The sequence below is a fragment of the Maylandia zebra genome, linkage group LG15, assembly GCF_041146795.1.
Source record: "Maylandia zebra isolate NMK-2024a linkage group LG15, Mzebra_GT3a, whole genome shotgun sequence".
NCBI classification, from domain to species: Eukaryota; Metazoa; Chordata; class Actinopteri; order Cichliformes; family Cichlidae; genus Maylandia; species Maylandia zebra.
Window position 1 is genome coordinate 31930447 of NC_135181.1, and position 15473 is coordinate 31945919.

Genomic DNA, 15473 nt, shown 5'->3' on the forward strand with positions numbered 1-15473 from the left:
CCAGAGGTGCATTTAACAAAACACAGTAATATACAACAGACACTATATACAGTGCTGTTGGTTTAACATGTAAATTTGGCCAAATCACACACACACAATGCTGAAGCCTTTTTGTGTTGCTTGTGATACATCCAGCATCCACATAGCCAGACAAAATCTTGTTTGAACACAAATGTGGTGCTTTTAGACTCTAATAAAATTCTAACTGAATGAAGCTGAGCTGAAACAAAACATTGCAATCACATATAAGTCACACACTAGGAAAAACCAGGAAAACCAACTTTAAAGAGACACACACTCTAACTGCATTATCTCATGGAAAAGGCATACAGTCATGCACTCGGATATATGGGCTAATCAATATACACAGCTGGAAATGAAAGCACACTGGGAAAGGCAATCTGTTGAAAATCAGTAACATAACAATTAAACTACATTATAAATACTCTTGACTTCGCCCACTTATCTTTTCTTCACTTGAATAACATCATGATGAAGGATTACTAGTACTTTAACACATTATGTGTCAGCACTTGTTCAGAGGCTGTGGTTGCTTCAGATATTTCTTTGTGGTGAGGTTGCTTCAGACCCAGGGGGAGCGATGAAATTCATTTTTAAGCATATTATTGTTTATAATTGAAATAAAGTAAGTAAGTAAATTTTGTTTTTATAGCACCGTTCCAGATAAAAATGACAAGTGCTTCACAGAAGCTAAAAAAAACAACAACACAAAATAACAGTTTTTAACTGAAGGTGAAGATTTATTACGAGTTTACAGATTAGATGTTTGACTGTCTCCTCTCCACAGTGTCTGAACTGATTTCCAGAGGAAAACAAAATCAACCGTGACATCATCCGAAAAATTAATAAAAGTTTAAATCACCAAACGCCGCGGAAGTCTGTGTTTTTCACTAGAGCTGTATTGTGTGAGTGCGTGTAGAGTTCAGCTGAGACATCCACTATACTAAAAAATCCCTTGCCCTTTTCCTGACAACATTTCCACAGCCGTGGACCTCCAGTTTGCTCATCCCCCTTAAACTCCACCTCCATCTTCGTATTGGCTCTCCATGTCTGTTGCGTTCCCTTCTTCGCGCTGCTGTTGGATAATGCCTCTGTCCGTCCGTCTAACTGACACGAGTGGAGCTTTAGTCTCCTCCCAGCGGCAGCAGACGATATTTGAGTGGAGACCAGTGGATTGTTGTACATAGAGCAGATTCAGTGTCGTCAATGGGAAGCACGCGAGACGGTGGCAAAGCTAGTTACGGTCTAGATTGAAATCCACAGCTGCACCATGCTCTCCAGGTCTCTCCCGTGTCTGTGGATTACGTTTTGCCTTCATTTATGCTTTTATGTAGACAGCGGTGAAGCACAGAATGCGAAGGAAGGTAAGTTCCTAAAGTTTTCCTCTCTTCCACCCCACTGCAGTTGGAGACGACATTAACATAAATATGTCAAAAATCAGCACATCGCGTCCTGACATTGAAAGAAAAATATCTCTTTTTGCTTTTAGTTACTCGGAATTTTAATGTCAGGTGATAACTGAGCAGGCATAACAGAATTGTCTGCTACCAGGCTTTGGTGTAAGCGGTCTCTTGGTGTTTTTACGCACGGCAACTAAACGCTGTAGAATAGGCGCAGAGGCTCTAGTTTTTTTTTTTTTTTTTTTGTTCCAGCATCAGTGGGTAATCGGTACAAATAACCTGCTTGTTATAGATTAACGGTCTGTCAGGCGTAAGTGGGTTTATATCTCAGCAGCAGTCTCGCCTCGCTGGAAGTGAGTAAGCCTTCTATCAGGACGCAGTTTCGGAGCGTTATTTCCTCCAAAGTGTCCTCGGCTTTTGACAGTCGTGTCTGTTCTTGTTTCCTGGAAGGAAAATCCAGTGGAACGATGCGGAGACATGATCTGCCTTAGACTTTCAAGTCGTCTAGAGTCAAGGCAATCGAAGACTAAAATGGAAGGGAATTCAGATACACGATAACAGCTAATAATTGGCGCCTTCATTTAGCCAGAATTGAGTTAAATGACATTTTACGATCGTGTTAGTAAAAGCATAAAGTCAGCCGCAGGAACTGGTGTTCATAGCGGAAAGTACAGTGTAATAACCGTAGATGCTGGAATGGTGTGAGGAATTGTAAATCACAGGTGAATGCGGGATTTCGTAGACCTCCATCAGACGTGATTTATTTTTTTAAATATGCAAAAAATAAACAAATAAGTAAATATTCATTTTATTGATTGACTTTTCCCCCGGCGGTGCACCGTGGCCGCTTCCCTTCCCCGTCGTGATGTAAATGTCTGCTAATATTAAATACAATTGAAACAACTTCCTCCATTTTTCGGGAAGCCGCCGCGGTGCCGCTCTGCGCTCTCGCACGCGTCCCCACTGCCCTCTTCGTCGCCGCCGTCCTTTAAAATTGCGGAGACGCCGCATGTCACACATTGTTTCGCTGTAGTTTTGTGGCCGTCTGGAGCTCAAAATAGCCTTCATCTTTTTGCACTTGTAAGTCCAGGGTAATAAGAGCTACTTTCTTCGTAAGGCAACAACTTTCATGCTAAAATTACTTTTAATTTTAAAAAGGAAAATATATAAATTAGATGCAAATGCTTATTTTTTTTGTAGTGATTCCTATTACATATGTTTCGTTAGTGTTTTTCATAGTGAGCTAGAAAGTTCCAAGCATGAGGACCTGTCTGCTGCAGTGTATACCTTCCTTTCTGCGTTTCTATTTTTCTGCTGGCAGAAATTAGGTCGCGGGTTTGTGCTGTATAGACGTGTGGCCTATCAGTAATTCCAAGGCCCGATGCCCTGGTGAGATTTAACCACCTGCTTCTTGGTTTCCTGTCACTAGTGATTCTACTGGACTCCAAGGCACAGCAGACAGAACTGGAGTGGATCTCCTATCCTCCCAATGGGGTAAGTCTGCAGAACCGCATCGAGTGCATGCGGATGTGCTCCATATATCTGGATCTTTTCCCCTGCTATCTGTGATGTCTCACATATGTGATAGGAATAATAATATGTATGTGCTATAGTCCTCTGCTCAAGAGAGGTCTGTCCTGAGGAAAGATGGAGCATGCAAGAGGCTGTTTTCTGCAGCTAAACTCTGCCGGCTTTTGGCATTCAGAGCACAAAGGCCTCAAGCAAACCACTTCTAACTTGCTGATTAAAGTGTGTGTGTGTGGGGGGGAGACTTTTTAAATAAATAATGTGAGCACCAGCAGATAAACTGAGCACCATCATTCTTTAAAGATGTGCTTGTGCGATAAACGGATAATCTACCTTCTCTGCAGTTTTTTGTATATAAAGCTGTCTGAAATGACTATATTTCATAAACCTTTGTCGTATTCGTTACAGTGTAATCACCTGCAGTTTAAGTTTCTTCATTAGACACCTATCTCTGTTATTGCTTTCACATTCAAGTTTGTTTCTGTGTGGATGCATTCATGTACAAATCTGTGTTGTGTTCTTTCAGTGGGAAGAGATAAGCGGCTTGGATGAGAACTATACACCCATCCGAACATACCAGGTTTGCCAAGTCATGGAACCCAATCAGAATAACTGGCTTCGGACTAACTGGATAGAGAAGGGCGATGCCCAGAGAATTTTTGTGGAGCTGAAATTCACCTTGAGGGATTGTAACAGCCTACCTGGTGTGGTGGGCACTTGCAAGGAGACATTCAACTTGTATTACCAGGAAACAGATTCAGAGGTAGGACGAAGCTTACGGGAGAACCAGTACGTGAAAATAGACACAATTGCAGCAGATGAAAGCTTCACTCAGGGTGACCTAGGCGAGAGGAAGATGAAGCTGAACACCGAAGTGCGCATAATTGGCCCCCTGTCCAGGCGGGGCTTCTACCTGGCCTTCCAGGATGTAGGAGCGTGCATCGCCCTGGTCTCTGTAAAAGTTTATTACAAGAAGTGTTGGTCTATCATCGAGAACCTGGCCACGTTCCCAGACACCGTGACGGGATCAGAGTTCTCCTCACTGGTGGAGGTCGAGGGTATGTGCGTGAGCGATGCCGAGGAGGAAGCCGATAACTCTCCTAAGATGCACTGCAGTGCTGAGGGGGAATGGCTAGTGCCCATTGGGAAATGTATATGCAAAGCTGGATTTCATCAGAAGGGAGACGCATGTGAACGTGAGTCACTTTCACTCATTTATTGATTTATTTTTTATGTAATTTTTGGGAGAAATTCTCAGACTTTTTTTAATTTAACAACATTTTATAAATAATTCAGTTCATTTTATAAATGAAAAAAATAAGGAAAAAAGGTAATGAACTTAATAGTATTTGTGATTAGATTATGCAAAACAGGTGAATGACAATTTAGGCACCAGTGGACGTATAGTTGTGTGTGATAGTAGGATTACATGAGCTGGTTTGACAGGAATAAACTTGCATAAAGTCTAATAATTTGATTTTGTATTAAGCGATTATGAGGGTTTTAATTTATTGACATGACTCTGTTGACACTGGGATTAAATAATATCTTGAGTTTAGCTCCGCAGTTCCCAACACTTCCCTCTGTGTTACTGGCTGGAAGCCAAGACAATCACTAGCAGAATATACAGGTCTAGAGGAAGTCCATCCAGTCACTCAGTATTCTCTGTGACCCGGCCAAATGACCCAGACAGAGTGGGAAAACAAATTGCCGCTGTCCTGTGGCATTTCGGCCTCGGGATATTTATGAAGGGAGGCTGGTTTTTGGATTGTTGTGGTGCCGAGTGTTCCACTACAATTACCGATAATGTGCTTTCTGTCACTCTGAACTCCCAGAGGATTACTTCCAGTAGACACCTGACTTGAGCGATAGAAATCACTGCAGATTAAAAGAAGGGCGACTTAGGTACTTGGGTCACGGAACCTAAGCAGCGCCCCTTATTAGCCAAACTTTTTCTTTTTTGCAAAGCGAGCAACCTCAATCTAAGCAGCTTATAAGGAGCAGCAGCCAGTAATAATTGAACGGAATGCGTCTAAGAACAAATTAGTGTCCCTGGCAGACAAGCTTTTATGCCATGCTGTCATCCATTAGGGACCCCTCTGAGGGAGGTGTGCTAATGAAATATATTAGACCATGTAATTTAGAGCAACACAGCCTGCCTCAAGTTGTGCTAATGTTAGGAGGCTATCGCTTATCCGACCCCACAAAACCCCTTCTTATTGTTCTTTTGTTCTTATACGCACACATAAGATCCGATTGTGCACTCAGGTTGAAAGAAAGCACACAATTTATTTCCATGGGGAGTGTGGTGCAGCAGAACAACCAACTGCTCTGGGTTGTCAGAGTCATTTTAACTACCTTTTATTACATCTTGGTACAGAGTCCTCACAACAAAAGATGGTTGCATGTCTCTATTAATTAATCTGTTAAAGTGTCAACTACAACAAATAACCTGCAGATGTGGGCAACAGCACAATGAGTCTATCCTTTAGTCGTTAAAAACCCGAGGGATGGAGGCACCTTAATGCGTGTGCCGATCAAGATTCCAGTCTTGACACTGCACCTTTATGAGCTTTATCTCTACTGAGGCATGAGATGCTTTTGTATTAAGGGGTAGTTAATCTAAATAAAATGAGAATCACAGTGCACCATCAGCACTTCTTCCAGTTGCTCCACTGACATCAAATTGTCCATTCAGTAGTTTCCACATAGAACAATCTAAAAGCTATTCAAAGTATTTCTATCAGCTGAACAGCAGAGCAATAAGTCCAAGTATCTGTGACCGTAGGAAGAATAAGTGAGATCCTTGAACCAGTTTGTCTTAGTGCCGTAAAAGTAGCCTACTTTATCTTGTGACTTTATCTTTTTCTGTTGATATGTTAACTCCTGGGCTTTTAATGTGAAGAGTTAAAATGAAGCATTGCCAACATATGTCTGTTTATACATTTGGTACATTGGAAAAATTTATTATACAGAGGGGCAAAGCACAGGGAAGTTTAGTATTTTCTGTGTTGTACTACTAATAGGTTCAGTTTTTGCTTTCCCAACTCCTGACAGAGCAAACATCTGAGTGCTCGTTCATTTTAGTGGTTTGGAAAGTTTTAATGATTTTTGCAAATCTAAATGATTCTGCTGTTTAGTGAAATACACTTTGCCTGTCAAGGTCAACCAGTCCTAATCCCGAACCCTGTGATCTCTGAAGATCTTTCTAGTTATTGTTTTTGGCTGAGATAAAGCCCTATTTGTGAAAAGGATACATGTTTGAAATAATGTTATCCTTCAATTAAAGTCTCATACATGTATTTTGGCTTTCCTTTTATTCTGCTATAATCTTTTCATTTGGGTATGTTAGATAGGGACAGATTGCATAAAAAGTGACTGACACTACACCTAACCGTTAATGGGTTGTTGACATTCTAGTTGTTCCTAACAGGTTAAAGCCACTTAAGGATCTAGCCAGGATTACAGTGGTCTTGTAAACACGTGAAAATAATTTCCATTACATTCAATCTTTGCTGAGCATGTGTTGCCTTGAATAATGACAACCAAAAGGTGACTTTGGTTTGTAGTTATCTGACAAGCACTTATTGTAAAGAAAACTGACTCCTTAACACACTTCTTAACTGGCCTGTTTTAGAATGAGCAACTGTGCTATGATTATAAAGCGGGCACTGGGAGGGTGGGGGTGGGGTAAGCGAGTTGAGCTGTCACTCATGTAATTTGAGGAGCCTCTGTGTGGATGCAAAGGCCTTCTCCAAAAGTTGTTGTGATCCACTCATTCATCATCTCTGCCCCCACCCCCATCCCACCCCACCCTCACCCACACACATACACACACAAAATCCCCCCCCCCCCCTCGGTCCGTTGTTAACTCTTTTGTGGCAATCTGCGCCGTGTTCGTTCAGTGATCTCAGCGTAATGGCTGTTGAAAAAGGCCAGTTGAAGTGTCCCCGCAGCCTGCGAAGGCTTCATTTTGCAAAGAAGTGCGTGTTGGGAAAAAAGCGCCCATTCATCTGCTGGTTCTGTTTAGCGCTGGCCACTGGTGGCAATGGAGCCACTGAGTCGTTTAAACAGAAAGAGGGCTCTTGTGGGAGGACACTGGTGTCTTTGTTTCACTCAATCCCGGGAATGTATGTTGTCCAATTTTGACACATCGCATCATTGTGGTACTAAGTAACCAGTGCCTGAGAAATGATTAACTGTTGACCCTGTCCCAGAAAAGGGAGAGACTGCTGTCTGGTGGAAAACAGATAAAACGGGCCATATCTCACTGCTATCGGTGCATGCTAACTAGAGAACTAATGAGAGGATACAGCATCCTGTAAATGCTGGCACCATCCATCTTGACTGTCAGGGAGTTAGACAGAAGTTAGTAGGAGACTGATTGATGATTAAACCCCCTGAGGGAAAGGGCTGGGATCTGACCGCGACAGCTTACGTGTATGGAAGCCACCAGGCAGCCAGGTCTAGCTCCAGGCTTGAAGAAAAGGCTGTATTTAGCATTTCAAATGAGGCCAAGAAGTCAGGAGGTCCTCATACATCTTGATGCTCCCTTGATTGATAAGGTGTGAATTTAATACACCAAATGGCTGTCTTTTGCCACTGCTCTGGAGCTTAATTATGCAAATGATAGGTATGTGTCGAATATCACAAGAGACCCAAATGGACCCAAATCACTCAAGATTGAAATAAATTGGTGATGGATGGGATTGCATGCTGTCACTGCCAGTGCCTGTTTCCTGTGAATAGTAGCATTCTTTCTCAGCCTCGGGCTTTTTCCTACTTGTTGTTTTGGCCTGGCAGGTAGCAGTCTGAGATAAGATGTATTATTTTCTGCTCACAATGTTTCCACCAATCCTGTTGGCACTACCTTAAAAGTGATCACTTAGGGAAGGACCCCGAGACAAAAACAAAAGCATTCAGCGCTGTGCCCAATAATAACGTAATAATTAAAGTCATTTATCAAGTAAAAAGCTAGACATCGATAGAATAGCTGATTTCATACAATCGCAGATGGAGCCATTTCTGAACTTTTGATTGAAAAAGAAAATATATTTTTTTAATGCAAGGTAATTTTGAAAAATGATCTAATAATTAAATTAGACCATGTCTGGAGGTGTTGTGCTTCTTACTTTAACCAAATTTTTTTTTTTTTTTTTGCATGAACACTCTACTCCTCATTTCTATTTTCTAGCATTTTGAGGCTCTTCAGTATTACCTCCAAACTCTGCTTCTCTGTGCTTTATATAGGTGGAGAAAATTATACAAATAGGAATTGCAGGTTCCGTAGAAAAGAAAACAGTGCTTTAGGTCAATAAAAAGGGCAATATTGTGCTACATTTCAGCTAAAGTTACACTGCTGAAAACAGATGTAGAATTTACTTCCTGACAATTCCTATCCAGATGTTCTGCTTTAATTCCTGCTCATTAGTAGAGACTAAACCACAGTTAAGGCATGAGTAAGGAAACTATGTTTGAAAATCGTGATTTGCCAAGCTGGAATAAATGGTACTTGTATAACGTTCATATCCAGAGCCTCATTTTTAAATATCCACTACAGCATGAGAAGTGAGAGCCTGGGTTAGTAAATATTAGTTTGAACATTAATATTCCGATTACTTAACTTATTCACACATCCTGAAAACTGAGTGCATGCATTAGACTCTTTGAGCAGCATTAAAAACAAGTTTCATGAAGATATTTAAGCTTTATACAGGGAGTACAGAATTATTAGGCAAGTTGTATTTTTGAGGAATAATTTTATTATTGAACAACAACCATGTTCTCAATGAACCCAAAAAACTCATTAATATCAAAGCTGAATGTTTTTGGAAGTAGTTTTTAGTTTGTTTTTAGTTTTAGCTATTTTAGGGGGATATCTGTGTGTGCAGGTGACTATTACTGTGCATAATTATTAGGCAACTTAACAAAAACAAATATATACCCATTTCAATTATTTATTTTTACCAGTGAAACCAATATAACATCTCCACATTCACAAATATACATTTCTGACATTCAAAAACAAAACAAAAACAAATCAGCGACCAATATAGCCACCTTTCTTTGCAAGGACACTCAAAAGCCTGCCATCCATGGATTCTGTCAGTGTTTTGATCTGTTCACCATCAACATTGCGTGCAGCAGCAACCACAGCCTCCCAGACACTGTTCAGAGAGGTGTACTGTTTTCCCTCCTTGTAAATCTCACATTTGATGATGGACCACAGGTTCTCAATGGGGTTCAGATCAGGTGAACAAGGTGGCCATGTCATTAGTTTTTCTTCTTTTATACCCTTTCTTGCCAGCCACGCTGTGGAGTACTTGGACGCGTGTGATGGAGCATTGTCCTGCATGAAAATCATGTTTTTCTTGAAGGATGCAGACTTCTTCCTGTACCACTGCTTGAAGAAGGTGTCTTCCAGAAACTGGCAGTAGGACTGGGAGTTGAGCTTGACTCCATCCTCAACCCGAAAAGGCCCCACAAGCTCATCTTTGATGATACCAGCCCAAACCAGTACTCCACCTCCACCTTGCTGGCGTCTGAGTCGGACTGGAGCTCTCTGCCCTTTACCAATCCAGCCACGGGCCCATCCATCTGGCCCATCAAGAGTCACTCTCATTTCATCAGTCCATAAAACCTTAGAAAAATCAGTCTTGAGATATTTCTTGGCCCAGTCTTGACGTTTCAGCTTGTGTGTCTTGTTCAGTGGTGGTCGTCTTTCAGCCTTTCTTACCTTGGCCATGTCTCTGAGTATTGCACACCTTGTGCTTTTGGGCACTCCAATGATGTTGCAGCTCTGAAATATGGCCAAACTGGTGGCAAGTGGCATCTTGGCAGCTGCACGCTTGACTTTTCTCAGTTCATGGGCAGTTATTTTGCGCCTTGGTTTTTCCACACGCTTCTTGCGACCCTGTTGACTATTTTGAATGAAACGCTTGATTGTTCGATGATCACGCTTCAGAAGCTTTGCAATTTTGAGACTGCTGCATCCCTCTGCAAGATATCTCACTATTTTTGACTTTTCTGGGCCTATCAAGTCCTTCTTTTGACCCATTTTGCCAAAGGAAAGGACGTTGCCTAATAATTATGCACACCTGATATAGGGTGTTGATGTCATTAGACCACACCCCTTCTCATTACAGAGATGCACATCACCTAATATGCTTAATTGGTAGTAGGCTTTCGAGCCTATACAGCTTGGAGTAAGACAACATGCATGAAGAGGATGATGTGGACAAAATACTCATTTGCCTAATAATTCTGCACTCCCTGTAGATGCCCTGGGCAGTTTTTGTTTCGTTTCCATTATTCTCAGCTCAGGTTCATGCCATTTTCACGGCTTGTCTTAGCTAGACATGCCATACATTTTTAGCCTAATTTAGTCTCTGTAGACACAGGACCAGATGGAATGCCAGTTGTACTCTACCACAGAAATTCAGACATTTTTCATGAACTGCTCATCCTAGAACATGTAAAGGTTATCAACACTTGGCAGGCAAACAACTGTGGGAAAGTGATAGATTGACACAAGAACAAGGAATTAATTAATTAATTAATTAGATCACATTGTTTCATTTAAAATGGATGCAGCTGGATCCCTTTTGATACTTCTTTTTTGTATTTACCTCTAGCTTTGATGCAAACAAGATGGATTTCTAGTTTTACTGGCTCACCATTCTGAATGGAAGACATGTGTGATTATAAGTGCAAATTGGACCAACCGGCTATTTCATGTCAGCATGGGAAAAAAAAAAATCTGACCTGCCAGTTCAAATTTGAGACCCTGCGTTGCACTGCATGAATAGAATCCGAGTAAACATTCCTCATTCTCACACAAACAAAAGCATATGGTCAGTTAAAGACTTTGTAACCACCAGAAAGGGAACGCTTTGTGATTTTGCGACAGATAGCGTTATTTCCAAGGTGACACTGGGGTCCACATTTGGCCATGCGTGAGGTCAGGGAATATTAACTTCATTTACACATGGCTGCAGACCAGCACAGCACCACAATGGAGGCCTGCCTGTTGTGTTTAGTAACGTGAGCACCCAGGCTGACAGGATCCTGTCAAGAAGAAGATGGATGTTTGCACAGTTGACCTCTGCTCACCAGCAGAGTCACCTCTCTGGCTTCCCTCCCCCCTGCATGGCAAAAGAGCCCCCCTCGCAGTGCAGCGGCCTTCATCTTTTCTCGCTCTTCCATGCTGTTGTCCTGCTTATCTACCCAAACTGTGGCACAGATGTCTTTTTTTTTGTAATTGCTTGGTGCTGACTGCTAGAGAGGGATGTGGTCAGACAGGAGAAGTCCATGTCAGAAGACATTGTCTTTGTTGTTCTCTGTTGTGTCCCCGTGGCATGAGGGTGAAAGTGATATGTGACGAGGCCTGGGGTCTTGCCATCTTAAGAGGCAGCAGGGAGGGTAGTGTTATCAGTGGGGCTGCTCCTCTGGGAGGCTTCAGACCACTGGCTCTTTGGTTCAGTCTCCCTTTAAGAGGAAAATCAATAACTTATTACATAACTTCTCACTTTTTCCCCCACTTACACCCAGAGGAAGAAGAACTTAAGATGTGCTGAGGATGGCTCTGTTTCAGGAAATTCAGCTGTTTCTTTTGGATCGTTGTCTGAAAATAAACCATTCTCTGTGAAACAGGAGTTGACATGTTTAGGAATGCAACTGCTAATTATGTTCATTATTAAATTATCTGATAATTACTCAGATTACCTGATTAATTGTGCGGTTTACAAAAAGAGTCAGAAAATAGTCGTGATTCATTTTCCAACTGTTGATACAAAAGTGAACCAGCCCTGTAGGAGCAGATCTGTACAAGCACTCATCTGAGGCCAAGCTACTCCCTTTGTTTCAAGGGAACGCTTTGGCCACAGACTAGTGTTTCATTCCTTTCTGTCATAGCTCTGGAATTGGAGAGGGGTGGGTGGGGGCAGGTTAGAACGGTAGATAATGCTCAGTTGCTGACTGGGGACATTTTCAGGGCTGATTTCGCTTGGGCTCCTGGGGGGCTTTCGATCGGTCAGACCTCTGGACCCCATGTATTCATCCTGAGAATGCAAAGTCTTGGTCTCATCTGCAGTGTCTTTTAGCAAGGCTCCTTTTTAGAGGTGGCCGCCTCCTTCGTAAAGGTAGCCTGCACGGCTGGGCTTAAGGACCCACTCTCTTGTTTCCATGTGAGTTAAATGAACTAAACAAAAGACGATTAGGCAGGGACATTTTCCATGTCACTGAGAATCCATTTCAAAAGCTCACTCCGCATGATAACTTAAAGAAGCAGAGGCCTCTTAGGAGGTCTGTGTGCAGACTCACGATGCAGGCCAGGCAGTTTGAGAGACCATTCACTGATGTAATGCGTTTAATCTTCAAATACTTTTTTTTCTACCAAGACCACGAAATAAATTAGCAGTTGCAATGAAGGAGAAAACAGGTGATTGAGTTTGTTGTTTGCCATTTGTATAGCTGTCGGTGAGGGCTCTGATGAAGTCAATTCCTCTGTGAGGTTCAGCTTAGAGTTAATCTGAAAATGTAATTCTATGTTTCCTTTTCAGCAAGACAAAACCAACTACATGCTTTCTATTTTGGGGATAAAAAATAGACGTGCCCTGTCCTATAATATGACAACAAATGAATGTTATTTCTCGTGCTCAGCTGCTCAAAGGGGGAATTTTACTGAGAGTGATCTAAAACAAATATTAATGAGTTTAAACTTTGTAAAAGCATTCCTTTAATTGCCACTGTAGGAGAATTGGCTTAGATGTCTCCTGCACTTTTTAACTTTGATTTTTATGACTTAATCAGCATCTGGCTTTGATCTTTGATGTGAACAACCAAAGCAGGCACTTTCTTCAGGTTTTCTCTGCTTTTGGAGGGCAAAGCTGCATGCCCTCCAACACAGCGTACGGCAGAGCTAATCTTCTTTTTGTTTCTCGTGGAAAGCTACTTATCTCCCACTAAGCACAGGTACCTCCGATGAATGGGCTGGTTGTGCAGATGTGTTGAGAGCAGCAGCAGCCAGACATAATCATTCCAAGTATGTTGGGGTGGGAAGGGTTGGTGGGGGAGAACCATCATAACATGACATCATATTCTTTAACCATTTTGTATGTGTTTTTATGTGGCTCCTATTCATTCTTTTTTGGCTCCGATTGTTGAATGCCCTTGCTTCCCTGCTTCTTCCAAAGCCTTTGGGAGGTGTCACTGTTCAAAATGAGCTTGTTTGAAAAGGGTTTGACATTGAAACTCTATCTCTGCCCCATGAAGAGATTTTTTTTTTTTTTTACAAAAGACTTTGTTCTCATCCTTTTCTGTGTATTTCTGCCACTGTTTCCCCAGGCTGGGCAACTGCCTTGCCTCTCATAGGTGTGAGATTAACATGTCTGTGGGCAAAACCCAGCTGCTGAGCGTCTCTTTTTAACTTATAAATCACTGAGGTGTAGAGTGGTGCACTGGACTCAGAGGAAAGAAGAAAAAATTCAAGAAATGCTTGCTGCTCTGCTTGTTATTCCTGTGATCACACTCAAAACCAAAATCATGTTTGAACTGGGAAAAATACAATAAAATTACAGACCAAAAAAAATTGACAGTGTTTTATTAGAGGACTTTGGATACCTCATACCTAATAAATAACGTATGTCATCCTTGAAGGTGCACTCGATTTTTCCAAAATCTTTGCAGCTAAAAAAATCCACACATCACCTCTGCAATGAGATCAATTGAACTGTCCTTTAGCTTTTAAAGTAGACGAAATATACTTGGCTTGGATTTTTCCAGGTCTGCATGTCTGCGTAGCTCTCAGATTACTCTAAAGATATACTGCCTCTTACATTGCGGCGGAAAACACCACAGGCTTTAGTCCATAAAAGAGATGCAGCCATAGTTCAGCATGCATAAAGCGCCTGATGAAAAACAGAGCCTGATGAATTCCACGTCGAGGCCTACTATTTATTGAGGCAAGGAACATAAGTCACATCTAATCACAACAATGCACGTAGACCCTGAGCTATATCAATGCATAAGAAATAAGCTCAGAGAAGGACGTCATCGGCCCGCTCGGTTTTCCGAACATGTCATCATCCTAATTGCATGCCTCGAAAGTAAAACTTAAAAACGTGTAGTTGGATTTGGGTTTTTAAATAGCATTTTATGGTTCCCTGAATATGCAGCTGAAATAGCTGACAGACCATGTTTCTGACAGTATTAATGTTAGCAACAGTAGTGCAGCGTAACAGAAGCGATCGAGAGAGAGAGGGAGAGAGAAGAAGAATTTGTTTTACAGGTGGCTCTTGGCATTGCACCACCCAAAATATGGCGGTAGGACAAGGTTAGTCAGGGGATTCAATGCCGGAAAAATGTCTTTTACTTAAAAATTTTTATTACATTACTTGTAGAGTTGGTAGTTTTTCATCAGCAAATATATTGTGTTTAGGGAACATTTAACATGTAAGCATGGGTAGATTAAACTGCCATGGAGAAAAAAATGAGCAGTCAGTCCTATATTAAAGCCAGTTCCTCACACTATCTGGGAAAACTGTCTGGTGTTTCTGTCCTTAAATATTTTAGCACACCCATTTAGGAGTACAAATCTTATATCCACAACTCTTATGAAATAAGGGCCTTGAAAACAGATTTCAAGCCATATCCTTAAGAAAGAAGGTGTGAACAGACCACCTATTTAGGGTTAGGGTTAGGTTTACAATTATCCCCCAAACTCTGTAATCAGCTGCAGAATATAAATCAAACTTTCAGCAATACACAGCCTTGTGTGCCAACTGACAGTGAATGTCAGAATCATGCAGACAATGGAAAAGACACTCGGAGGAAACAGAGTCATAAACCAGAGGCGAAAGGCGCCACATATGGTACCATACCGTGCCTGTGTTTAGAGTTGATATTTATAAAGACATTTCCCTATCGCTGTGGCTTCGGCCACAGAAAACAGTGGGTTTTTTTTTTTAAATAAGAAAATAAACAGTTTCCCTTATCACACTTGACCCGTTCCACCTGGCATTCATCAGTGGCTGTGCATGTTGGTCCTGTCGGCTGCTTTCCTCCCTCTGGGTCTTTTATCACTCTAATGGGGTGCTATCTCCAGGCTGCTCTCTCCGGGTCTCTGCAGCCCAGCTCGGCTCACTTCAGCATACATTCTTTCCACATCCATCCTGACACACGGGCGGATTTAACACATAATCAGGCCGGACGGGAGGGCAGTCGAAGAAGAAAGGGGGAAGGCCTGGCCCTGACAGGACTCATCATGCGAAGACTGTGGAGACAGAAAGGCCCGCACTAGTCATTCTCACTTTGGCTCTGGCAGTGTGCAAAAAACAGACAGAGTCTCCCACATTCCCACACTCCAGCTCACTTTTAGACCTGTCTGCAGGAATATTGAGACAGATGGGGGGGAAACTCAATATCCCAGCTGCCCTGTTTGGACCAAGTTGTCCCCTCTTTGCTCAGTAGGAACAAGGATTGTAACCTTAATTGGATTTGTGGGTTGTAAGCAAGTATGAAGATCAG

At 42.0% G+C, this 15473-nt stretch overlaps 1 protein-coding gene across 2 annotated transcripts in view; it reads left to right on the forward strand.

Moving 5' to 3' along the window:
* The first annotated feature begins 1191 nt into the window (after positions 1-1191).
* epha7 (eph receptor A7) overlaps positions 1192-15473 on the forward strand; it is an 85827-nt gene continuing 71545 nt past the window's right edge. For both annotated transcript variants that reach the window (XM_012923283.5, XM_004566204.5), the window contains exons 1-3: positions 1192-1385; positions 2851-2915; positions 3475-4144. In XM_012923283.5, coding sequence (XP_012778737.3) covers positions 1292-1385; positions 2851-2915; positions 3475-4144 — 829 coding nt within the window. In that variant the 5' untranslated portion in view covers positions 1192-1291. The remainder of the gene's footprint in view (positions 1386-2850; positions 2916-3474; positions 4145-15473) is intronic.